Here is a 27,012-nt window from a genome sequence, read left to right as displayed (position 1 = left end):
AGTTTCAGGAAGTTGAGCTGATATGACCTGGCTCCCATCCCTAACCCTGCTAATCACCTGGTTGGCCTTTCAGGTGTGGCCAGCCCTACCCTGAGATTACTGGTGTGGCTGGCCCCACCCTGTCATTCATTAGCATATGAACCATTGGGTGTGGCCCTGTGCCCGCTATGAATAACAAAAGATATTCCTATTTTGGGAAATTCCAAAAGATATAGAGGTTACCTCCCCAGGAACTGGGAGACAAAGATGAGACAAGTTTTCACTATACTACACCATCCATCAAGGTATTCTTTTCACATTTACTATCCTTTTTATGCCAGGTACTGTGCAAGGTGTTACAGATACAGAAATAATTCCTTTGCCTTTCAAAGATCTCACAGTCTTGTAAAAGAGATTTTTTTCTTTTAATTCAGTTATGATACTCCATGCTCAGGGCAGGACTAGGTGAATTCAAGGTCCTGTGGAATTTCTATTAAGAGAATGATGGAAGTTCAGGTGATTTGACAAAGTGAGACTCCACAGAGGAAGAAGGTGGAGCTCACTCTGAGTACAAGTTTTCCAGGAGGATTTAGAGAGAAGTGATCATAGGCAGTGCAAGCAAAGCAGGTATGAAGCCCAGGTGATAGAGGCTAGGGAAATGGGGAGGGGGATTAGGGAGCAGAATTGTGAGGGAGGTGTGGGAACCCTGGGCCCAGGGCATTCCCCAAGGGCCTTGAAGACTTGCACACAGCAGCTTGCATGACCTAGGTCAGTTAAGGTTTGACCTATTCTCCTTGTAAAATCAGGTGCTAAATGTAATCTATACCCGAAACTACCTCCTCCCTGAGACACCCTGAGATACTGCTATCTACAAGATAATCTATAATCCTCCCCTCCTCCCTGTTGATTACAATCAATCCCTCCCTACCTTGCAAGACCCCCTGCTCCCGCCTGATGATCTCATACCTATTGGAATGTCGAGCCCTTATAACCAGCTTATTCAGCCCCCCCAAAGTGTGGAGTATCTTCACGTTGAGTTCTGAACCCGCCACTATTCAGAGCAGCTCCTGAATTCAGGGCAAGATACTTGACTTCCCACCCTGTAGGTAAGCCCCATAATAAAAGTTCATGTCTCAGAATGTGTCCAGTGCTTTCTTTAGTCCTTTAGCTACAAAAGCCCTGTTGGGCAGTGACAATTGGCGAGCCAGCCAGGAGACTAAAGAAATCCCATCACTGATGACATGAACTTGGGGAAGGTCAAGGGGAAGTCCCTGGGCAGGATACCAGGGTGGCCTGTGACATCTGTGGGGAGGGGTGCCTACCCTCCTAGATGAATGGGGTCCGCCGAGGGAGTATGGAGATGCGTATAATTCCCTGGCTGGACTAATAGCCCTCCTGTAACAGGCTGCAGGACTAGTAGGATTTCATAAGAAAAAGGAAAGCCACCAGGCTGCTGCAGCAGTAACCCGGCCATTCTTGGAGGCTGTGTGTGCAGCTACGGAAAAGGCCTTAAAGGCTGATGTGGCTGTCAGTTGCTTAAAAGAAGAATTGAAGTTAGAAAGGGAAATGCAATTGACCCAAGCAGAATTGAAAGACACTCTGGATAAAAGTTTAGAACTACAGGCATGTCAGTACACTAGAGTAAGCTTCCCAAAGGGCAAGTTACGCATACCCTAGCTTCCCCTGACTGGGACCCTAAAGTGTGGTACCCTGTTGATTCCTCTTCAAAAGATGATGAGCCCCTGTCTGAATGGGAAATTAAAACTGAGGAAAGTAAGCATGTGCATCCTCTGGTTCAACAAAAGACGCCTTCCCTTTTGAGGCAATGTATCAGTATAAATTACCAGGGCCATTTAACAGCCCTGTCTTGCCATTGAAAAAAACTAATGGTACCTGGCAAATGACTATTAATTATATCGAACTTAATTTAGTAACTCCTTTGTTTGCAGCCCTGTTGAAAGTAGCTACCTTGTTACAGGATATGAGTACTCAATTAAGCCAATTTCACTTTGTGTTAAACCTTGCTAAAGCTTATTTTAGTATTTTAATCCCTCCAACCAGACTGCATCCACCTTCATGTGGGAAAACCAACAATGGACATTTGCTGTGCTTCCACAAGGATACCCCCACAGTCCCACCATCTGCCACTGACTGGAAGCATAAGATTTAAAGAAAAGGACATCCCCTATGTTTCACTATAATGATGATATCATGCTAACCAGTAATTCTTTTCCAGAACTAGAAATTGCCGCTAGCACAGTGGTGACCCACCTTGAAAGTTGAGGATGGGTGATAAATCAAAGCAAATTACAAGATCCTAGACATTCTATCAAGTTCTTGGGTATTGTCTGGTTGGGTAAAACTAAAGCTATTCCCTCAGCTGTTGTTGTTAAAATACAAAATTATCCAACACTACTAACTCCTAAACAATTCATAGCTTTTCTTGGTTTATTAGGTTATTAGAAACTGTTTATACTCTATTTAAAAATTTTAAAACCTTTGTACACCCTAATTAGAAAAGGAAAAGCATAGGAATGAGATTTTCCACAGTAGGCTGTGTTTATAAAAGCTAAGCGAACTATCGCACAAGCACAGGATTTAAGGGGGGTGGACCCCAATATATCCTGCGAATTGGATGAGGCCAGTGCCAATATTGGCTTTGGGTGGGGTTTGTGGCAAAGGCAACAGGCTAAATGTGTAACTATTAGACTCTGGTCCCAACTTTGGAAGGGCACAGAACTCAGATATAGCCCTTTTGAAAAGTAATTGTGCACAGCTTATAATGCCCTGTTACAAGTCGAAGGTCTAACTCAAAGGTGCACAGTGACCATACCCATACAGTGGTGGATATAGGACACTGTTAACAAGCCCCATGTGGGGAGTGCTCAGGTGAGCATGCCAACAAAATGGAAAGCCTACTTCCTACGGTGCAGCATTTTTGACAACAGCTCTTTGAATGCAGAGATGCATGAAATTTTCCAGTGGGCTGAGCTGCAGGCTGTATGGATGGTAATTGTCCATGAATCAAGAGATACCTTGACTGTCTGCCCAGATAATTGGGCCATATATCAAGGCCTAACAGTATGGAAGGCCACATGGAGGCAGGAGCAATGGACGGTGGTTGACCACTCCCTGTGGGGGAAGGAACTGTGGGAAGACATCTGAACAGCCTGCCAGAAATGTAAGCTTTCCATATTTCTGCCCATAATGTTAACTCATTGCCAGGTAATGTAGAAGCAGATGCCCTAGCGAAATTCCACAGCCTAAAATCAGCAATGCATGAGGCGACTGAATGGCTACATCGGAAAACCGAGCACCAAGGGCACCAGACTCTGTGGAAGTTGACACAGCAGTTTCAGCTGCCTATGACCTGACAAGAGTTAAAAGGAGTAGAGGACACTAGCCCCTCCTGCTCGCTGCGACAGCCCAGAATGCTTCCTCACTGACTTGGACCCACCGGCGGAGACCAGATTCCTCTTACCTGGTGGCAGATAGACTATATTAGCCCCCTTCCTCTGTCCAAATGGGCAAAATATACCTTCACCACTGTAGATATGGCTACAGGGCTGCTGCCGGCCTTCCCAGGGGTCAAGGCCAACTAATGAGCTACCACACGTAGCTTAGAAAAATTAAATGCCTTTTTTGGGGTCCCCACACACATAAACAGTGACAGGAGGATCCCCTTCACTGGGCAATTAACCCAGGCCTGGGCTACAGAACATAATGTCCTTTGGACGTTTCACTTGCCCTATAATCCCCCAGCAGCTGGGTTAATTGAAAGAATGAATGGCCTTTTAAAGGAATACTTAAAGGAGGATAGAAATTCCTTACAACAATGGACTCGACAACTGTACCAGCATTAACTCCAGACCCAAAGTAGCAGCTCCCACTACTGTGGAAATGGTAACCACGGGCCTGTGCAAGCCTTGCAAATTCAAATAAGGGCGGGGGGGCGGGGGGCAGCTGCCCTTAAGCTGCAGCAAGGCAGCGATGATAATCTGCTCTTGTCTGTGCTGCAAACACTAGAAATTGGGGCAAATAAGGTCAATTGGCTCTGGTTCTGGCCCATGCAGCCATGCTGGTTGAGATTCCTAAGCCCATGGTATATTATGCCAAAGGTTATTTGTATTTCCCATCTGGGGCCCCCATTCCCAAGAGAACTGTATGTGTAACTTTGCAACCCCAAACTAACTATAGCTCTGACCCCGAAGGGCTCCCTGCAGGGGGAGAAAATATGGCATTTAAAAACCCACTCACCTGGAACTCTTCTATTCACTAATGAAAACTCAGCTTATATATTGTTCCTACATGTGCTGTTAATTCTCATTTAAAAATTGTATATTACTGTTTCAATAATGCATTAACTAAAGTGTGTCACATATTTACCATTATTCTAACCAGTGTTAATTTTAGTGGAAATTGTATTATGTAGAATGTTTACTTGAAAACAGTTTCCAAAATTATTTTGGTAACTTAAGAATAAGCAGTATAAAGGATGTTTTGTATTAAAAGGAAAAGGAAAGTAGTTTTGTCCTAAATGACTGGTTGTTTCAGAATTTAAAAAGAGAGAGAGAGAGAGAGAGAGAGAGAGAAGATGTAGGACAAAACCTGCATGGATAAAAAAAAAGTTGCAGAAAGGGAAATTTATTTCTGTGGTCAAAGTTAGGAAATGGTAAAAACTACATATAGGATAAAGCAAACTGCCTGGTAGTTTTATCCTTTAGTATTTTAGCCCCAGATGTTCCTGTGCTTTAATTAATATTCAATGTTGCGTATATGTACCTGATAACTCACAAAATGTAACACAATATCTTAATCACATGCAAGATCATATACAAATATTGAACATTTATCTGATGATCCTTTGTCCAAATGGTTTAATTCCTTAACTTGGCCATGGTGCCATTTGTTAATAGGATTATTGTCCATACGTACTGGTTTACTCGTACTCTGCTGTTCACTGCATTGTTGTTGTGGATTACGGATGCAATATCTGCCCTACGGTCAATGCAAATTGCTGCATGGGGGTGGAATGTGGGAGCCCCGGGCCCAGGGCATTCCCCAAGTGTCTTGAAGACTGCACACAGCAGCTTGTGTGACCTAGGTCAGTTAAGGTTTGACCTATTCTCCTTGTAAAATCAGGTCTATACCCAAAACTACCTCCTCCCTGAGACTCCCTGAGATAGTTATTTACAAAATAATCTATAATCCTCCTCTCCTCCCTGTTGATTACAATAAGTCCCTCCCTGTATTGCAAGATCCCCTGCTCCCGCCTTATGCTCTCAAACCCATTGGAATGTTGAGCCCTTATAACCAGCTTATTCACCCCCCCAAAGTGCAGAGTATCTTCACATTGAGCTCTGAACCCGCTGCCATTCAGAGGAGCTCCTAAATCCATTTGGAGAGGCTCCTGGATTCAGGGCAATGTGACTTGACTTCCCCACCCTGTAGGTAAGCCCCTTAATAAAAGCTCATGTCTCAGAACATGTCTGGCACTTTCTTTAGTCCTTTGGCTACAAAAGCTCTCTTGGGCCATGACAGGAGGGAAAGCAGCAAAGGTGGACAAAGTGGAAAAATCAGCAAACACAGAGTATGAGGATATTTGTTTGCTATGTTAATAAGTCTGAACTTATTGCTAACATACCTGACAATGAAATATAGCTGAAAGGCAAGATTTGCTTTTTTAAAAAAAGAATAAATAAACACCTTAAGATTAAATATTCAATGCATTACGGCAAACATTTGAAAATCCATTAGTATTTTAAAATATTGCATAATATGGTATGGAGGGGATGGGAGTCATGGGAAGCAGTGAGAGAGGAAGGAGACAGCTGCTTCGCCAGTCGTATCCGCCAAATCAACCCTGGCAATCACTATGGTGGCAGATGTCACAGCCAGATCATCCTCACATTCAGGAAAACGAAAGAGGAAAATGATCACAGGAGGCTCAATTTTGCTAACTCAGAAGAAAAGAGAATTTCTTGGCATCTTCTCTAGAGAATGTTCCAGTGATTAATGATATGGCGCACATTCTTTACGTGCTAATCTATTTCATGTTGCAATTATATAGAGAGAGCAAGAAACCATTCTACAGGCAAGCACATAGGGAGATTTCCAGCAAATGAGTGTTGTCATTTACAAGGAGAAACAGGAAAAAATGAAGCTGGCTCAGTTTTACACATTAAACATAGCAAATTAATGTGACCATAATTTTATTCTTAGTACCTAAAAATCCACATCACATTTTCATTAACCTAATTTTTCCATTCCTTTAGTAGAGATTTGATTATGAAATGTTTTACTTTACCATGTTCTGTTTTGTGGCAAGGTCCTGCAGGTTGCCATGAGTTTAAGAAAACAAATATTATTTTCAACGTTGGTTCTTTGTTTTCTTAAATGTATGCTAATTCTTTTCCCAAATTATGAATCTTGTGTATGTTCAGTTTTGCAATGGGTACAGCTCTTACAATACTTAAGAGGTTGTGTTATGACATTTTCAGGCACATGAAGTTTTCTTAACAGGATAGTAATATATTTCCATGTTAAAGTACAACATAAATAAATTCAAATAAGCACAGAAATCATACACACAGTGGAACAAAAGAGCCTAATTGTGCAACTTTATAACCTTGCACAGAATTCCTTCACCACCAATTTAGACAGAATTGCTTTTATCCAGCAATGTGCTTTTAATTAGGTCTTAAACATCTAAAACACGGCCAATGTAAATATGTATTATAATTCTTAATTATGAGGTTCACTAACATTCATACAACTTTCTGCCTAAAGATACAGTCTTTTTGTTTAAAATCAACCAAACGTGAGAGATAAAAGTGAACGATGTGGAAAATGTTAAACTTTGTTTATAATACCTTTCTCTTGGTACCAGTGTCACTTTACTACATTGTCTTCTAGAGTTAAATTATACTTTAATTTATCAGGTGGCTTTTAAGCCAACATCTCTCCAGCCATTTTCTGCCTTAATTCTCATTCTCAGAAACAGGAACATCAGATCCAGGAACTGATGAGAAGTTGAGTTAAATGCTGGGGACTCCGAAGATTTCATATTATATTCCAGAAAATAAAGCATTTTGAGATCACCCAAAGGCAGTACTGTCCCTTCTGTTTGGGATGAGTTTAAACTGGATCCAGTGAGCCCTCTTGCTATTTTTTAATGCCACATACTGTTATAAAATGACACTGGAGACTATTCTGGTATGGATAGCAAATAAGAAACAACCTTACTCTGTACCCTAATACTACTTAATTCACAAAGTGCCGCTAAGGCTATGTTCTCCTGGTTCCCCTGCCAAGATGGTCTATAATTCCCACCCACGATATCCTCTAACATGCACGGACGTGGGAGTGCGCGCGCACACACACGTGCGAGGGCAGTTTCTCTGCTCATCTTCTCAGCTCATTTCCCACAAAGATCATTTTAAATTTATTTCCTTCCTTCTACTTGACTGTCTGCTGATCAACAGATTTTAAAAGACAAATATACATTACATCTTTGAAAACTGAAGGTGAGTCTTGAAGATGCAAATATATATGTAATTGTTTAGACCAAAGCTATTAACCCAGGAAGAAATTCGTTTTGCTTAGATTTTTAAGGAATTCCTCTATTGATCCTGGAAGAGCAAACAATTGGCTTTTATGGACAGGAAAATGTGGGGATCTCTGCTGAGGTTCAAATATCTGTTCGAGGTCATCCAGAGAACTACCAATTCCAAGACATGGGACTGATTCCTAAGATGGTTTAAGTGCCCTTATTCAAAGAATATTTTAATGGAAGCTCTCTGTGGGTATTAACTGCAAAGTAACTCAAATGATGGAATTGCAGGTTATGATTTGTCAAAAACTATATAATAAATGTAATTTAGGAAGGCAGGTGAATTTATATATTTGCATGCTGTTTCTAAACTAATATCAACCTATGACCCCATTTATAACTCCCATAATTGCCAGTGGGAAAAAATGGTTACAAAAACAAATGTGTCCTTTACGGCTTAAAAGCAAGTAAAATCTTATTCTAGAACACTGCCAAGTAATGAGAGGGACTTAATAAAAAAAGTGATTAGAGGTATAGGCCAACTGATATATATCATACCGTTTTTTTCTTCTTCCTTTGCGATTTAAAAACCATAAAGGTAGATTTCATCACAGTTCTATTAAATACTTATGGCATTAAAAATTTTATAGTTACTAATTTTAAACTACTTAAAATGTCAAATGTTTTCAGGCTTCACTCACTTTTCCAATTATTACACTGGAATGACTCATTTATTGTAACATAAACAGGCTCATTTTTACCTCCTGTTATGTTATTTCCCCAATTTTATTACCAGTGTACTACTTTTCCAGGAACCATGACGAAAATTCATTGGGTGAAAAAAAAAAATTACCAAAACAAGCACATACTCTTCTTCAGAATACCAATTTTTCACAGGCAAACTGAAGCAATAATGATAATTGGTAATGGATAGTGCAATTATATTCTTTACTATTACACCATACTGTAGTGTCAGGCACCATGTACGTGAATATATTGAGAAGAGATATTTTGGCAGAAACTTCACTCTCTGAGAATTAATTGAGAAACAAAATCATCTTTGTTCGTGCAGTAGCATATCAGCTTTGTCTCTACCAACACACAGCAGTCAGGCCCCAGGAATAGTCAACATTTTGGAGGGCCTAAAATCATAGAAAAAGCAAGAGAAGCCAGTTCCAGAAGTCAAATAAATGCATACACATATATACATACATACATACCTAATTGAGGCATACCTCCAGATGACTGTGGCTTTAGAACTTATTGAAAAAATTCAAATATTGAAATTCAAGGTATCAAAGTTTCTCCCCCAAAATAAATAAGAAGACAATCCAATGATCAATGACATCTTTGTTATTTAGAAATGCAAATTGTTTTAATTTAGAGTTATGGGAAAACTCTTTTCCTGTATTTCTCAATAATTTTTAAACCCCAACAACTTCAACTGACAATGTTAATCTTTCTTTTCTGACATAACTGCTCATCTAGTTCTGTCTCTACAGATTTATGTATATTTGCATTTTATACTAATGGAATCACAATATGCAGTACTTAAGTCTAGTTTCTTTCATTTAGCATACTGTTTTTAAAATTATTGCATTTTTTAAATAAGAGAAGTCATAGGTTTACATACGAGTCATGTAAAAAAATGACAAGGTCCCTGAATACCCCTTATTATTGACACTTTGCATTGGTGTGGTACCTTTGTTACAATTGATGAAATAATATTGAAATATTACTGTTAACTAGAGTCCATAGTTTGCATTAGGTGTATTTTTCCCATACACAACACTATTATTAAGATCATACAATTATGACAAACATTTGTTACTATTCATGAAATAACATACATATATTTGCATCGTTAACCACGTCATTGACCACAATCGGGATCACTGTTATGCAGTATGTTCTATCCTATATCTTTCCTTCTATATGCATACACGACCCCAAACTTCCCCTTTCAACCACATTCACACACATAATGCAGTGTTGTTAACCACACTCACAATAATGTCCTGTCATCACCACTATCCATTTCTAAATGTTTATAATCAACCTAATTAGAATTTCTGCACAAGTTAAGCATAAGCTCCCCATTCTCTACCTCCATTCTATCTGCTGGTAATCTATATTCTAGTTACTAATTCTATGAGTTTGCTTATTTTAATTAGTTCATATTAGTGAGATCATATAATATTTATCCTTTTCTGTCTGGCTTTTTTCACTCAACATCATGTCCTCAAGTTCCATCCATGTTGTCGCATACATCAGGACTTCATTCCTTGTTGCAGCTGAATAATGTTCCATTGTGTGTATAGATCACATTTTGTTTATCCACTTCACTGGTTTGACTCTGTTAGGTACCCCACAAAAAAGCTACTTTCTTTTAATCAACACTTGTGGGGACAGACCTATTGAGGGTGGGATCTTTTGATTACGTTGTTTCCATGGAGATGTGACCCATCCAATTGTGGGTAGGGGCTTTTCTTTATCTGTATGTCTCAATTTTTAAACCTATCTATCTATTGTTGAGGGTGGCATATTGAAGTCTCCAGCTACTATCATAGAGACATCTAATTCTCCCTTCAGTTTTGCCAATATTTGCCTCATGTACTTTGGGACACCCTAGTTGGCTGCATATATATTTATGATCATTATTTCTTCATGGTAGATTGTCATTTTTATTAACACATTGAGTCCTTCTTTGTCTCACAACAGTTTTGCATTTAAAGTCTATTTTGTCTGATATTAGTATAGTTACCCCAGCTCTTATTTGGTTACTATTTCCATGGAATATCTTTTCCCAGTCTTTCACTTTCAACCTGTTTGCATCCTTGGGTCTAACATGAGACTTGTAGACAGCATGTGTATGCATCATACCTTTTTCCTCATTCTGTCTATCTGTATCTTTTGATTGGGGAGTTTAATATACTAACATTCAATGCTATTACTATAAAGGCTATACTTACTTCAGCTGCTTTATCATTTGGTTTTTATACATCATACCTTATTTTTGTCCCTCTTTTTACCCTTTTACCCTTTCTGATAATCTTCATTTCTAAACTCCCCACCAAGGCTTTCTCTCCTGTCTTTTCCTTTCATCCTGCAGAACTCCCATTTGTATTTCATGTAGGGAAGTTCTCTTGTTAATTAACTCTCCGTTTCTGTTTATTTGTGAATATTTTAAACTCTCCCCATTTTTAAAGGACATTTTTTCTGGAAAAAGAATCTTGGCTGACAGTTTTTCTCTTTCAGTACCTTAAATATATAATACCATTTCCTTCTCACCTCCATGGTTTGTGAGGAGAAGTCAGTATTTAATCTTATTGAAGTTCCCTTGTACGTGACAAATTGCTTTTCTCTTGCTGCTTTCAGGATGCTCTCTTTATCTCTGGCATTTGACATTCTGATTAGTATCTGTCTTGGAGTAGGTCTATTAGGATTTATTCTGTTTGGAGTACATTGTGCTTCTTGGACATGTACATTTATGTCTTTCAGAAGAGTTGGGAAATTTTCAGCCATTATTTCCTCAAATATTCTTTCTGACCCTTTTCCTTTCTCTTTCTGGGACACCCATGACACATTTGTGCGTGCACTTCATGCTATCATTCAATACCCTGAGACGCTGCTTAATTTTTTTTTCATTTTTTTCTCTATCTGTTCTTCTGTCTGTGAGATTTCTATTGCCCTTTCTTCTAATTCACTGATCCTTTCTTCTGTCTGTTCAAATCCTGCTGTTGCATGCCTCCAGTGAATTTTTAATGTCTTCTATTGTGCCTTTCATTCACATAAGTTCCGTTATTTCTTTACATACTTTCAAATTCTTCTTTATGTTCATCAAGTGTCCTCTTAATATCCCTGATCTCTTTAGCCATATTTTCCTTTATCTCCTTTAATTGAATTACGTTTGTTTGAACGTCTTTGATTACTTTTTCAAAATTGTATGTCCCTCCGAAGTTTTAATTTGTTCCTTTGACTTGGCCATATCTTACTGTTTCTTAGTATGGCTTATAATTTTTGGCTGATATCTAGGCTTCTGATTATCTTGATGAGCTTAATCTATAGGTCAGTTTCTCTCCCTTGCCTAGAGTTTTAATGTCGATTGACTTTGAGTTAAGGCTCTTCCTTGACACTTGGTTCAACTTCTTTTATTCCTTTAGAATTGCCCATGTTTAACTGATAAGATTTTTTCAGCTCTTTTTCATCTGATTCTTGCTCAGGGTATATGGTACAATTTTTAAGATTGCATTATTTGTGCAATTGTTTCACCCCCAGGAAAAAGCTGCCTTTCCTCTTTTCCTTCTCCAGAAAGCTTGAACTGTTCTGTTTGTTTTGTTTTGCCTCTAATAAGTTGTTTATTTTCCTTTCTTCTTTCCTTGCCTCTAGCTACTTTTGCCTGGAGAACAAATTCTGGGATAAGGATCATCCCAAAGATGACTTTCCCAAGTCAGTATTTCCCAGCCAACACACAGTCTGCATTATTTAATATTTCACCAGAAATATTCAGCTCTCAAATCTGAAAATGCATAACTGGAATTTGTGTAACAATGTTGGATAATTTTTTTTTCCTTCTTCCTATTGTTTTCAGGGCCTGGGCCATTCTATAAACTTTCAATCACTAAGGAGGAAAGGAAAAGATTTAAAAGAGGATAGTAAGGGAATTCTTAGAGAAATTACTATTACTTGGCAACCTAAAACGCCATACGATTCAGTTGTTGATAATGTTATGGTCTCAATCTGATTAATCTGAGGTAAAAGAGATTAAAGTCCCAAATATAGTATTAAATTCAGAAAATTGTATTTGTGAGGCAAAACTGATATCAATTGTAAAAGATTTAAAAGCCAATGTCCCTATCCCTAATCATATACTCGTGGTGGCTGGTCAAAAACCTTGTCATAGCTCTTATTCAGAAACCCGGCGAAAGTACCATTTCAGCAAGCACTATGAGACTGTCCTAGGCTATCTTTGATTTGGAAATTGGTCTTCTGATAAGACTTAGAAATCTTCATTAGAATTGAAGCATCAAAAAAAGTATTATGAAAAACAAATTATTTTAACATATGGCCATTTATTTTGAAAAACCTGTATGGTGGAATATTAATGAAAATAATTTTAAAGTATTATGCCCCACCATATATTTAATGTAAACTTAAAAAAAATAAATTTTCGTAAACATCATATAATGTAGAAAAAATGAAGCCAATGACTAAATCTTAGAAATTAGAAGTAAATACACTTCCAAATGAACAAGATAGTTACATAAAAATTAATTGCCCTGACATGAGTATTTGAAATGCAATTGCCTAATTATTAATTCTCAGTGGGTAGTGCTTAATGAAAATCTACTTTTCAACTCATTTTAGAAAGTTTGCTGATTTCAGAATTTTGGGGATGCTGCTGCTTTAAAAATCACTGGGTCAAGAACACTTTTCTTATAAGATCATTTTCCTGACACAATCACCCATCCCAAATGCAAGTTTCTGACTCAGATGGAGGAGAATACTTGACATTCATGGAAGTATGAAATAGCAGCAGAATTTTCATCCAAGACACCGAGGGTGCAATTAGTTATGTACTTTATTTAACTCCTTATACTAATAGGGTTACTTGGGATTGAAGGCACCCCTTTAGCAAATAAAATTGCTGAAACTTTACAAATAATCCATGCTCACTGAAACAAGAGTTCCAAACAGTAAAGTCTTTAAAAGAAACATATGAGAAAGTTACTAAATGGAGGTTTCTTTTCTTATGGTTCCTAGCAACATATACCCTTCAGTATCACAACTCTACAAGCATGTGTTTATGTGCAAAAACACTGACTATATTTTATCATAGCAGTAAAATTCATACAATATCAGTATCCCACCATTATCTAACTTTGTATATTATTTAAATCAGGGTTCAAAAAATGTTTTCTGTAAAGGGCCATATAGTAAATATTCAGTAAATATCAAGAATATTATGTAGGTAAGTATTTAACAACAGAAGAACAATTTCCACAAAATTTTATTGTTGAAATTGAAAATAATAATAATAAAGTAAAAATTTTTGTCACACAGGTCTACTAAGGAGAAGAATGGATAATACTGAAATTTCAATTTCATATAATTCTCACATGTCATGAAATGTTATTTTGATTTTGCAAACCATTATTAGCACATTGGCCATACAAAAACAGGGGGATGGGCTGGATTTGGCCCATGGGCCATAGTTTGCTGATCCCTGAGCTAAATATTACATTATATTGCAATTTATATTATACAATTCTATAAACCTGTTTTTATCGAAGAGGTAAAGCAATTCAATCTTGGTATATACACTGGCCACAATGAAAGGAGGGTTTACAAATTCAGAAATTAACTTTAGAAGACAGTAATAATGTTTATTACCTAGAGTAAGCACCAGAACTAATGTGAAGTTCATGAGTTTGATCCTCATGATGGCCTATGCATTACATTATGCTCAGAGATGGAGGCTACCCTTCTTAGATATGATTTGGGATACAATAGGGAGTGGGGAGAATGTATGAAATGGATACAAACATATCAGCATCGCTATTCAAAAAGTGAATCAAAGTGTATGCTCATCTTTATATCTTTATACCTAAAAGTCAGCCATATATGCATCGCATCACATGGTTGTATTTTATCACAACCTTACTGTTGCATTCTAGTTATTTTTTTTTTTTAATGTAAAAGAAATTTGGGGGAAAATGGGTGAGAGGAAGCTTCCAGAAAGAATTACAAGTGTAAGATCTTGCAATTTGAGAATCAGTGCAGTTGCATTCAGGTTTAATCCCAGAGCCGATGAGAGCAGTCATCTCCATCAGCAGACATCTCCATCTACTGCTGAGTTCAAAATATTCTTTACAGCTTATTTCAAGGCAGATATAAAATACATCCTTTAATTCAGTTAGAGAGAAGAGAGAATGCAGCCAGAAGTTCTAATTAAGTCATCCATAAGCTATTTGGTGATAATTGATTATTAGAGTAAGGTCCAGTATATCTGAGGTCAGAGGTCTTCCATCGCATGATTTGCAAGAGTAAACACAAAACTAAAACTTTGACCTGCCTTACTACTCAGATCTGTTCCTTCTTTTGTAGAGTCAGCCCCTCCTCCCCACAATGCCTTAATGTGCAGAAAAAAAACTGTGGATTCATAAGAGTGATTAAAATATAGTCAGGAACTAGAATACAGGTTACCAGGGGCTGGGCTGGGAGTGGAGAATGGGGAGTTAATGCTTACTTAATTGGTACAGAGTTTCTGCTTGGGGTGATGGAAAAGGTTTGTTAATGGATGGTTGTGATGGTAGCACAACATTATGAATGTAATTAATATCACCGAATTGTGTATTTGAAAGTGGTTATAGTGGGAAATGTAGAATGTACATATATTACCAGGATAAAAACAAACAAACAGAAAACATCATAGGACTGTACTACATAGACAGAACCCTAAGGTAAACTATGGACTATAGTTAATGATATAATTATAATAACACTGTTTCATTAATTGTCATGAAGGCATTACACTAATGCAAAGTGTTAATAATATGGAAAACTGTGTGGGTAGGGGTATGTGGGTACCGTGTACTTTCTGTATGATTTTTTCTGTACACCTACAACTGCTTTAATTAAAAAGAAAGATTAAATAAAATAAATGAATAAAGAGATGTCTCCCTTCTCAGTGAGCATCTCTTCTTAGCAAGTGAAGAAACCAACAACAGCCTATGCAGATTCTCAAAAAGCAAACCTGTCTATGAGGATCTGCCTTTAAACTTTCATCAAAGGAGTGACTATAGATAATAAAAATTCATCCTGACCAGAAAGAAGAGACGAGACCTGGGTCTGATTCCCCACTTCTGAAATGTCAGATAGGGCACTAGGGGGTGAAGAATATGATCCATTCATTGTATTTCATCTTCAGACACATGAGGAGTGAGCAGGACAACCAAAAATGAGCAAACACATGAATGTAATAGTTCACACATATTTATGTACACAAACACACATAGATACACACACACTCACACATATACATGTACATTTATAGGGGTGTGTGTGTATATATGTATTTGCACAGAAGCCTTCCAATGTAAAATTTGCCTGTTGATTAATTAGATGAACTAACATTTGAAATAAAGTATGCCTAATCCTTGAGCTATTCAGGGTTTACAGAGAGCCCTGTCCCCTGAAAGTTCTACATGGCAGCCTAGAACTCAGTAGATGAGGGATTTGCTCCTGCCAAATGAGCTGTAAATAAAGAGAGAAGGCCTTTGTGTCCACCTGACAGAGAGACTGTTAATTTTCTTTATTTATATTCAGTTCTCCCTGATTTAATATTGGTATTCAAGACTGATTCACTGTTTGCTAATATAAAGCCTTATAAAGCCTTGTCCAGAAGATTTACAGGAGTTATTATAACACTTTAAAATGTTTACGCTGATGGCTTCTTTTCCATACACTCATTTGCTAGCAAATATTCATCCACTTTTATTTATTATTGTCGTCTTAAAAGGATAAAACATATGAAGCACTCCTACCACAACTTGGTAATAAGAGACATTAAACTTTCAGAACTTGCTTCCTTCCAAGAAGAAAATACTACCCAAACATTGAGAAATGAAAATAAATTGGGGAACAAAATGTTTTCTATTATATCTACAGTTACAAATCATACTGTGAAAATGATATTAACAAGAATTCACGCAACACAGCTTTAATGATATGAGGTCATTTAATCGCATTTTGGCACTTGACGAACTCCTAACATATACAGTAACCAAGAACTCCAACTTGAATATCTAAATGTTCCTCGTGATTTAAAATTATATCAGTTGTATAGGTCTAACAAATGTTTAGAAGAGCATTAAACTACCTCTGGAACAAACCAAGGTTTAAAGAATACAGGCCCAGGATTGAAATGTTACGTGTCAGCTGGAGGCCCAGCAGAGCCAAGCAGATGTGAAGTGTGCTCTCACTCCTCAGCAGCCCTCCTGTCCTTTACTAAGAAGATACTCCACAAACAAAACTATTTAATATCTATCTGCATCTTACACCTTTTATTAAAGTTCAAGAAAACAAACAAAACATAAATAACTACTAGCCCAACTATTCATAGGGATATTTTGTAAGCCCAACTACAAGCAGCATGTTGGGAAGACAAAACTGCAGCCTAGGCCAGACTTAAGCTTTACTTTGCTTAAGGGAAGGAGGCTGGAAATGATGTGCTTTACATTGTAAGACTGACCTCTAGTGCCTTCCTTTTTTGTTGAAGTTCAGTGGTTGGAGGATGGAATTACTTTTTATAGCTCTTCTATATAACTGAGTGTGTCTGTGTATTGGTAGTGGTGTTTGTTTCTTGCAATGTTTGTTACATGCCACAATTACAGGATTCAGAGATTTTGACTAAGAGAAAAGACGTACATTTTATTGGGTTTATAGGATTCTCATACAGCCAAATTAAAATGGAATCTGAAGCCTAGTGCAGCATCTGGAGTCAGGTTCCCTTCTTTCACAGTGAGAGATACACTGTGGCATTAAGTGAGTGGATACTGAATGGAAACAAGGAATCATGCAGCCTGCAGGTTGAATGGCCACTGTGATCACCAAGGTAAGCTCTTTTGTAATGTTCTCCCTACATCGGAGCCCTTTAGTATATATAATCAAGTCATGTGCTACAGCAAATGCCCCAATACTGGCCTATGCCTGTCCCCCAAATCCAAACCTCACTGTTATACAGCAGTGACATAAATTCTTGAACAGACCTGCTAACCCTTTCTTGAAAAGCAGGTGAACTTTTCCTTTAAAACCCAAGAAAGAGATCAAAAGTTGTATCTGCAGGACTTGGTTATCCTTCAATGAGGATGGTGAAATCCCCCCTTTTAGAGTTTTTAATCCAAATAAAACTTTTAAAACTTTTTTCCATCTCTAATAAAAGGTGGCTGAAAGGGAGTTCTGTCAAATTATTTTAGATGATAACTAAGATCTTAATAAATCTTCCCTGAATCAACTAAACTCAAAATCAGAACATTCAATAACAAATTCATGAAGTTAAAAATTCAACCACCAAAGTACACCACTTTTGCAGAATCACCTGAATGTTTCTCCTTTAAGCAAAATGCAGGAGCTAGATCCCTGGTTTCAGGAGAGCTCAGTCTCATTCTTTAGTAGTGAGGGACCAGCTCTTAAAATTGAGATTTGCCTCCACCAGTTCTGCTCCTGAATTCTGCAGTACATTTCAGTTACTAGCCTAGCATCTTCATTTTAAATATACAGCCAGCTACTAGCCTGCCAAATCGCAAACTTCAGAAATCTAAGCTAATACAGCATAAAATAAAGTCTGCCAGTTGTTTTCCTGTTAGACATAATTCCAATAAAATTCAGTCATCCTAAAAAAGGGAGAAACGAAGACATTTGCAGGCTATTCCCTGGTTAATATGCTAATTTAATGTTTTGTTAGAACTTGAGCTTTCCCAATGAATATTTAAAGACAAGAGGATTCTGCTCAGCGACAAAAAGAGAAATGGCACTTTGCATATTTTGACCATTATGACCAAGAAGAAGGACGAGGGTAAACCCAGCCGTATGTTCAGGATATTTAAGCAATACTTCATTTACAGCAATATGCCTTGCAGCAATTCCAGTCGCAAATAGTCACCATAAAAACAACAGAATCAAAGTTTTGCAGACAGGCCCCCTGCAAGTTTTAAACCATTTGCTGTATACTTACAGGAATTCCCAGCTACGACTCTGCTCCAATTTTGAGTAGCTAACAGAAGTAGCGTGTTGAGGACAGCTCCGGCAACAGACCCCATGTTAGCATTCGCTGGGACCCCCAAAATCCTGAGTATCTCTGTGCGCTTTGGTCCTGTTCTCAGTTCCTCTGCCAGCAATGTCAGGGTCTTCAACACCTCTCTCTCTCTCTCTCTCTCTCTCTCTCTGTTTCTCTCTCTCTCTCTGACACACACGCGCGCACACACACACATTCACAGGCGCAGAGCCCCGTCTCCTTCAGTGAGAAGCACCCAGCATCTTTTCCAGCAAGCATCCCCACCGCCGAGGCCACGCCCACTCCTCGCAGCAGCAGCCCCGCCCCCTTCCTAATTCACCGCCCAGCTCCGAGCTTCAGCGCGCGCCTGCGATGAAAGCTGGACCTGCAGGGCGGCCTTCCTGGGGCTCCCTCCCCTCTCCAGTAATCCTTAACCCTTTTCTCCCCGCCAGAGGTGTTGGGGTGCGGGTGCGGGGAGCGAGGCAGAAGAGCCTCCTGATTCTCCTGATTCTCTGGAGGGCTTGCATTTGGCGGAGCCGGCCAACGTGCTGAACCGAGTCCTGACTATCCGGGGTGGGGATCAGGGGGGCATCCAGGTAAAATTGTGTTATGTTTCAAAACAAGAGCATAAAATAAGACAGAAATAACTAAGCAGCATTGGTAAATTGTAGCTAAAACTGTCCTCAGGGAGAATTCTTGCTGTTATTGTTTTTCTCTGTTTATATAAAACCATCCTCTTCAGCTATGGTGCCAGCATTTTATTATGGAAATTCTTAACATGGAAACAGACATTCCTCCTTAGCAGATATTTAAAATCATCTGGTAAGAGTCTGGTAAATTAACATTTCTTATTTTAGTGCATCAGGAGTACAAATACACCAAGTAGAAGCATTGGATAAGTCTGTTGTGATGAATGCATCATAAGGTGAATACGGAGTAGCATTCTACAATCCAATTCCTTAAGAACAATTCCCAAAAGGCCCCAAATGAAAAATGATAGAATACTGAAGAAAGAGAAACCCTCATCCAGACACATACACACACCATCCCTAAACAATACAAAGATGTATATAAAGATGTAATTCAAATAATATATAGATGTAATTCAAATAATCTAAGCTACAGAGAGGAGTAAACTTGAATTCAGAAGATCAACGGCTTCAGAAAAATTACTCTTCTAATGGCTAATCCATGATTACTACTATTTCTTGGATAGCATATTAAAATATATAAATGATATTGGGGAGTCAAAGAGAAGTATATCAGTATATCACATGGTGTCACAGAGGATAATCTTTTTAAAATAAATGTCAAGATTTTTAACTTGATATTATGCTAGATTTTATAAGAATGGGAATCCTAGAGTTCTCAAGCACCTTATGATGAGTACGTATTGGAAGAAACATAAGCCATTAATGCCAACATTCCTTGCTAGGGAATGAATGAAAGAGATGGGCAAAAGAGAGAAGCATCCTCCTGATAATCATAGGAGCAAAACACATTTGTTTAGCTCTTGCATGCAAATAAAGCATCATACATATTTTTCCCTTTCCTATTTTATAGATGAGAAAACAAGAACAGGGAATTTAAATGAGTTGAAAGGCCATCAAGTTAGTAAATAAAAATGGACTCCATTTTTCTGACGCCATTTTACTGCCATCTTCCTTAGGACTTATTGCCCCTCAGATCAGAGTATGCCCCCTCCTGGATCCCTGTTAATGGCAGGGAAAACCTGAGGCCCTAGAAAAAAGCAGCAGGAGAAACGCTGGCTATTGCTTGAGTGTTTACTCTGTATCCCTAGACCTACATCCCTGATTATGTTATTTTCAAATATAGTGTGTTAAGCAAAAGCAGAGACAAATTGACAATTTATATTAAGTAATTTCTGAAGGGAACTAAATTTTACTGACCACATACTATATGCTGTATGTTATCAAATGATTACTGGAATCTTTTAATGAAAATATCATTGTACCTGTTTTAGCAGATGAAGAGATGGGGAAGTTAAGCACAATGTCCAAAATATGACAGCGAGGAGAGGCAGCTGGGTTTAGCATCCTGATCTGCAAAACTCTAAGTCCATTTGCAATGACTTCTACTGAGGAACAGGGTTTCTGGCACTGCATAAGATAAACATTGTCGTCCTATTAAAATTCTATGTTTTATTGTTCCTATAAAACATTAGGGAGTACATTTTTAAAGTAGATCAGTGCACAATCAAAATAAAAATTAATTGAACATCTGATGGCAATAGTATTTCTTTAAGACAAAGTGTAAATTATCATAATAGCTATTAACAATGGATTTTAAAAATAATAAACCTTATTTTTAGAGCAGTTTGAGGTTTACATGAAAATTGCTTGGAAAAAAACAGAGTTCCCATACAGCCCCTACACAGTTCCCCTATTATTAAAATCTTCATTAGTTTAGTGCATTTGTTAAAATTAATGAACCAATGGTGATACATTATTAGAAATGAAGGTCTGTAGTTTACCTTAGGGTTCATTCTTTGGGTTTTGACAAATGCATAATACCATGAATCCACCATGACAGTATCATACCAAACAGTTTCACTGCCCTTGAATACTTCCTCAGGGCAATGTGTAAATTATCACAACAGCCATGGAAGACGGATTTCTGCATATCAAAGAGCTATGGTAATGGCATGACTTGGAGACTGGCACTAACAGAAGACTTGAGCATTCAAATCACTGCAAAATCTGCCCCTGCCTGATGGCCACAGAGAGGTAGTAAGTGGCAAAGACCATGTGACACAGTGGAAAGCCGGTCATGGTTGGCAGAAAGGCCTGGGTAAGGATTCAGCTTTCACTTTTTTTCTTTTTTTAATTAAGTGGTTCAGTGACTTTGCTCTTCAATTCCTTTATTAAAAAAAAAAAAAGAGAGAATAGTGGCAAGTCAAAGAGTCATTGATATCTAAGGCATGACAAACCCCTACTGAGAGCACATAGCTACTCTTAATTACTTACTAGCCTCTAACTGGGGAGCATAGTGGCTTCAACAGGCACCCCTGGAGTCTGGCAAGCTGAGGTCAGGTCTGCTCTGGCTCCCCTCAGGCCAGCAGTGTGCCCATTGGCAGGCTGCGTATCACCTCTGATCCAGGTTTCCTCACCTGTGCACTGAGGCTAAGTAATGCACATGATCAATGTTGTAATAATCATATGACTACTGTCCACCTTGCACAGATGAGAAATCTGACAAGTGGAGGAACTGTGACTTGCCAGAGGTACATGACCCACTGGTGGCAGAAAAGGCTGGGCCCCAAGACCTACTGGCTTGTGGTTCATTTCTCCATCCCCACCAGATGGTGATGAGGTCAGAGACACAAGTCCGAATGGGAAAAATCAGAAGAGTGTAGAGACCCAATTTTACACATTTCCATGCTGCTGATTCAGAATCCATGAATCACTTCTGTGTATGCATATGGGCTTAAATTTCCCACTGAATTAGAAAAAAAACAAGGGCTGGAGTTTGGGATTTGGCATATACATATCATAAGTTAGACCCTGCCTGAGAAAACATTCTAAATCAAAACAAAATGCTGGAATTTGATAAAACAGGCCTTCCGTTTCCTCTTGAAACAACTTGCCAGAGAACTGAGTCCTACCACAGTGGCACATGCAGGTGGCTGGTACATCCGAAGACTGGAAAGAGAATAGCATACAACTCCCTCATTTTTTTTTAATTCAAAGAGCAGCTACTTTATCTATATTTCTCTTTCAGCATGTTTTCCTTTCAAGCCCAAGTAATCTTTCCTTGTTATTTTTACACTAAAATTTGATTTGTTTTGATGTCTTGAAATAAAATGGTAATTTTTTAAAAACTAAAATATAATAGAGGCAATAAAATTTTTGCCAAAAGCTCCCTTGCAAATATTTTATGCTGAATATAAATGATGTTCTCTATACTATAGCCAGGAAACATCTTTAGAAGTAGCTATTCTTTGGATGGACTGTATGGTGTGTGACAATATTTCAATAAAATTGCATTTAAAAAAAGAACAGCTATTGTCATTGTTAGGTTTGAACCCTTAGGGTGTTAATATTTTATTAATGGTATTTAGTTGTATTTCTGTATTACTAATTTTGGTTAAGGGATTTGACATTCTGTAACATAAATGTATTTTTCATAAACGAAATTTTATATTGCCCCAAGTGCTACTGTTTTGATTTTCTCTTTTAATTAGCATGGTTATAAATAGTCTAACTGATGACTTTGATAATAGCACATGTACTGAGTTCTGTAACTTTACAAACACCCAAAGCTCTAGCAATACACTTTTTCTATTAATGTCTCACCTGACACAACTTTTCCATAGTAAAGATTTAATTGGCAAATGAAGATAAAAATTATAGGCAACACCAGATGCTCTTTTCAGAAGAATAGTAACAAAGAAAGATTTGCATGTTGCTTGTGCTGTACTGCACCTTTACCCCCTTTCCCTTAATTTCATGAAAGAAACTTTGGAATTCTTGCTAACCTAAACAATTTATGCAAGTATATGCATATTTGTGTGTGTGCATGTATCTATAATACATATACATATATTATACATATGCATATATTATATACTTTGCATAATTCAAGAAGATTTAAAAGGAAATATTATTTATTTTTAATAGCAACTATTTAAAATTTTATATATAATTCTGATTAAAATGTCATGTATTATACATTGAATGTATTGTCATTAATGATTTTTTTTTCATTTTTTAAATAAACTTTTCATTATAGGAAAGTTTTAGATTTAAAGAAAAATTATAGTTAGTTCAGAAAATTTCCATTTTCCCACACCTAGTTTCCTTTATTATTAACATCTTACATTAGAATGGTACACTCATCACAATTAATGAACTGATATTGATCCGTTATCATTAAAGTCCATACTTTATTCATGTTTCCTTAGTTTTTACTTAATGTCCTTTTTAAAAAAAATTCCTTCCTTCCCAATCTAGATACATTTTATTTCCTTTCCTTGTCATACTGCACTAGCTAGGACATCCAGTGCAAGATTAAATAGGAGTTGTGACAGGGCATTTTTGCCTTGTTCCCAATCTTAGGGAGATAGCACCCATTTTCTCACCATGTCAGCTATAGATTTTTTGTGATGTTCTTTATTAGGTTAATGATGTCCCCACTCTTGTCCTAGTTTGATGAGGGCTTTTAGCATGAATGAATGTTGAATTTTGTCAGATCCTTTTTCCATATCACTTGACAGGTTCATATGACTTTTCTTGTTTTTCCTGTTGATGTGGTAGATTACATTAATTGATCTCTGAATGTTGAACCAGACTTGCATGCGTGGAGTAAACCCCAATGGTCTGTGAAGGGTAATTCTTCTATCTATTGCTGGATTCACGTTACCAATATTTTGTTGAGGATTTTTACATGTGTGTAAAGATGTTGTTCTGTAGTTTTCTCATCTTGTAATATCTTTATCTGGTTATACTAAATTGCCTGACTCTAATTTTTTATGTTTGGCGGCTGGCAGCTTTTAAGTCTCAACCATCCCTCTTTCTTTTCTGGCTATATTTTGGCAAGTTGATAGGAAAGCCCAGGTACTCTCTCCCTTGGTCACAGTGGGAATTTTAAACATGCACAGGTATCCCCCACCCTGACCTCACTCCAACCACCGTAAAATACCTCAGCCAATCCCCTTTTCCTGCCCTCTCAGCTACTTTCAGATCTGCTTTGGAGCAGAATAGCAAACTTTTACGTATTCTCTGGTTGTGTATGTGGTCTCATCCGAACCAAATTTTCCTTGGAAGTCCATCTGGTTCTGTGGTGTTTTCACAACACTGGTTTTGGCATTAGGGTAATTATAGCTTCATAAAATGAATTAGGAAATATTCACTCTGCTTGTGTATTCTGGAAGAGATTATGTATAATTTTTTATTATTTCTTCCTCAAATGTTTGAGAATTCAAATGTGAAATCATCTGGGCCTGGCACTTTCTTATTTTGGAAAGTTATTAATTATTGATTAAATTTCTTCAGTAGATACAGACATATTCATTTCCTCTATTTTTCCTTGCATTTATTTTAGTTTTTTTTTTTTTTTTTTTTTTTTTTTTGTTATTTATAGTGCTTGGTATTTTTTATTTTAGCTTCCTGGATCTGTGGCTTTGTGTTTGTCATTTATTTTGGCAAATTTTGGGTCATTATTACTTCAAGCATTTTTTCTGCTCTGTTCTCCTTTTCTTCTCCTTCTGGTATTCCAGTTGCACAGACATTCACCTTTCAAAATTGTCCTACCCTAATGCTAGATGTTAATAACATGGGAAGTCATGTGCAGAGGGGATTTATAAGAACTTTCTCTACTTTCTAAACAATTTTTCTGTAAACTTACAACTACTCTGAAAAATAAAGTCTGTTACAATTTTTTTTTTTTTAAGTGATGGGATATCACTTCCAAGATTAGGTTACAAACAGCCTCCATCCTCTATCTTGCTTGCACTCTCTCAGGCTCACAGCCCCTGTCTCTCTGACTCTCCCACCCTCCCTCTCCCCCTCTCTTCCTGCCACACTCTTTCTCACTTTCATAAAGTCAGCTGCCATGTGTTGAGGTGCTCTACAGAGAAGACAACCATGTCAAGAAACTGAGGGTGGCCTCAAACCAACAACCAGCATCAAACTGAAGCCCTTGGTCCAACAACCCATGGGGAACTGCATCCTGCCAACCTCATGTGAGAGAGCCTGGAAGCAATATCTTGAGACTATTTTCACCTTGGCAGTTAATATGATTGCAACCTTGTGAGATACCCTGGGCAGGACTCAGATAAATCACACCTGATTCTTGATCCATGAAATAAACAACAGACATAGACAAATATTTATACAAATTGGTGTTGTTTTCATTTTGACTCATACTACATACATTTTTTGCCAGTTGTTCTTTTCACCCAGCCATCCACTGTTCCTTGAGGTTAAAAGTTATGGGTTGCACTTTTTATTTACAGAAAATGATATGTAAATACTGCAAATATAACCATATTTTCCCTCAACATAATATCATGTTAAATTTTAAATGGACCAATTTGTTCTTAAAATAATGGTATGCCTCTAATAATTCCTTTCCCATTTTATTATTTTTCTCTTTTATATAATATAGATATTTGGTGTTACCATATGAAGAACAAATGTACACTCTACATGTGTGCATTTTACCTAGTAGCATTAAAAAAGTACATCAAAGAATTGACTTTCTTCCAGCTATGGCCAAATATGGCTAGCTATAGTCAAATCCTCTGCCTAAAAAGCAACTATAAAGCTGGATGAGAGTGACAAAAACAACTATTTCAGCATGCTGGAAACCAAAGACTTACAGCAATTTGAGAAACATGTATGCTTGAAACACTGCTGACTTTCACTTGAGAACAGGAGGAACTTGTGTTCCTGCCTGGGGCTGCTCCCATCCTCCTGCCACACCCAGCCCTCCTCCAGCTCGGTCAACTTGGCTTAGCAACTCTGCCACTTTGGAAGGGCCCTCACTTGACTTGGAGCAGAGGGTGACAGACATTACAGCAGCATCATTGTTGGACGTGATGGTCTGAGAGGTGGGCCAACTGTAAGGGCCAATGGCTCTACGAACCTGAAGTTGTGTTTCTGGCTTCAGCAAGCATATTTGTGGTGGAGGCTGTGCACAGAAGCACAGGAGACAGTAAGTGGACCAGCAGAAAGCAAAAGCTGAATCAGGCTTGAAAATTGACTGAACTTTGAATTTACCTCTCTACCCACTACTCTTAGTAGAGGAAGGAGGACTTACGACTCAGGGCATTTGAGCACCTGCCCAACCACTGGCTGAGCAGTAAGCTATGAGGACACAGGAGCAACTCCTAGAAATCCAGGCTTAAAAATAAAACAAGGAGAAAAACTAAGCAGAGACATTATGAGCTGCATATTACAGAAGAGACAAATTTCACAGACTTATCCCAGGTAATATACTAAACGAACAAACAAAAAATCAACATCAGTAGATTTCAGGGGTTAAAACCAGAATCCATTTGAAAGACACTACCTTTGTGTATATATGTTATATTTCACAATAAGGAAATAACTGAAACTGTGGAACTGTAACCTATAATATTCTTTGAAATTTGCTTACTAATTGTTAAATTGAACTTGTAAAGTTATCACTTCTATGTATATATGTTATATTCTCAACTAAGAAATTTGATTTTAAAAAACCAGAATCCAGAGGTGTTATAATGTAATGTCTAGTTTTCAACAAAAATATCGATAAGTGCAAAGAACCAGCATAGCAACCAAACACTAGAAAAATAAGCAGTCAATAGAAACTGAGTGTCCATAGATGAAGACTTCAAAGGAGCTATTATAAATATGTACAGATAATTAAAGAGAACTGTATGAATCAACAAATGGAGATTCTCAGTAAGGATATAGAAATTCTAAAGAAATTACCAAATGAAATTTGGGAATTGAAATGTACAATAATTCTTTAATTGAATGAAAATTTCACTAAGAGTATCTTAACAGAAAATTTGACATGGCAGAAGGAAGAACAAGTGATCTAGAAGATACACCAATAGAAATTATTCAGTCTGAGGAATAGAGAAAAAAATATTGAAGAATAATGAACAGAGCCTCAGAGACCTGTGAGATGACATCGAGGATGCCATAAATGTGTAAATGTGAATCCGAAAAGGAGAGGAGCCAGACAAAGGGACAGA

General features: G+C 37.6%; 1 protein-coding gene across 4 annotated transcripts in view; it reads right to left on the bottom strand.

Moving 5' to 3' along the window:
- The window catches only part of CNTNAP4 (contactin associated protein family member 4), a 293,265-nt gene extending 274,825 nt beyond the window's left edge, over positions 1-18,440 (bottom strand). For all 4 annotated transcript variants that reach the window (XM_037815806.1, XM_037815809.1, XM_037815808.1 and 1 more), the window contains exon 1: positions 18,267-18,440. In XM_037815806.1, coding sequence (XP_037671734.1) covers positions 18,267-18,351 — 85 coding nt within the window. In that variant the 5' untranslated portion in view covers positions 18,352-18,440. The remainder of the gene's footprint in view (positions 1-18,266) is intronic.
- Between the last annotated feature and the right edge of the window lie 8,572 nt (positions 18,441-27,012).

The sequence above is a fragment of the Choloepus didactylus genome, chromosome 22 (genome assembly GCF_015220235.1).
Source record: "Choloepus didactylus isolate mChoDid1 chromosome 22, mChoDid1.pri, whole genome shotgun sequence".
NCBI lineage: Eukaryota > Metazoa > Chordata > Mammalia > Pilosa > Megalonychidae > Choloepus > Choloepus didactylus.
The sequence above is the reverse complement of the archived record's forward strand: the minus strand, read 5'-3'. Positions and strand labels throughout refer to the sequence as shown.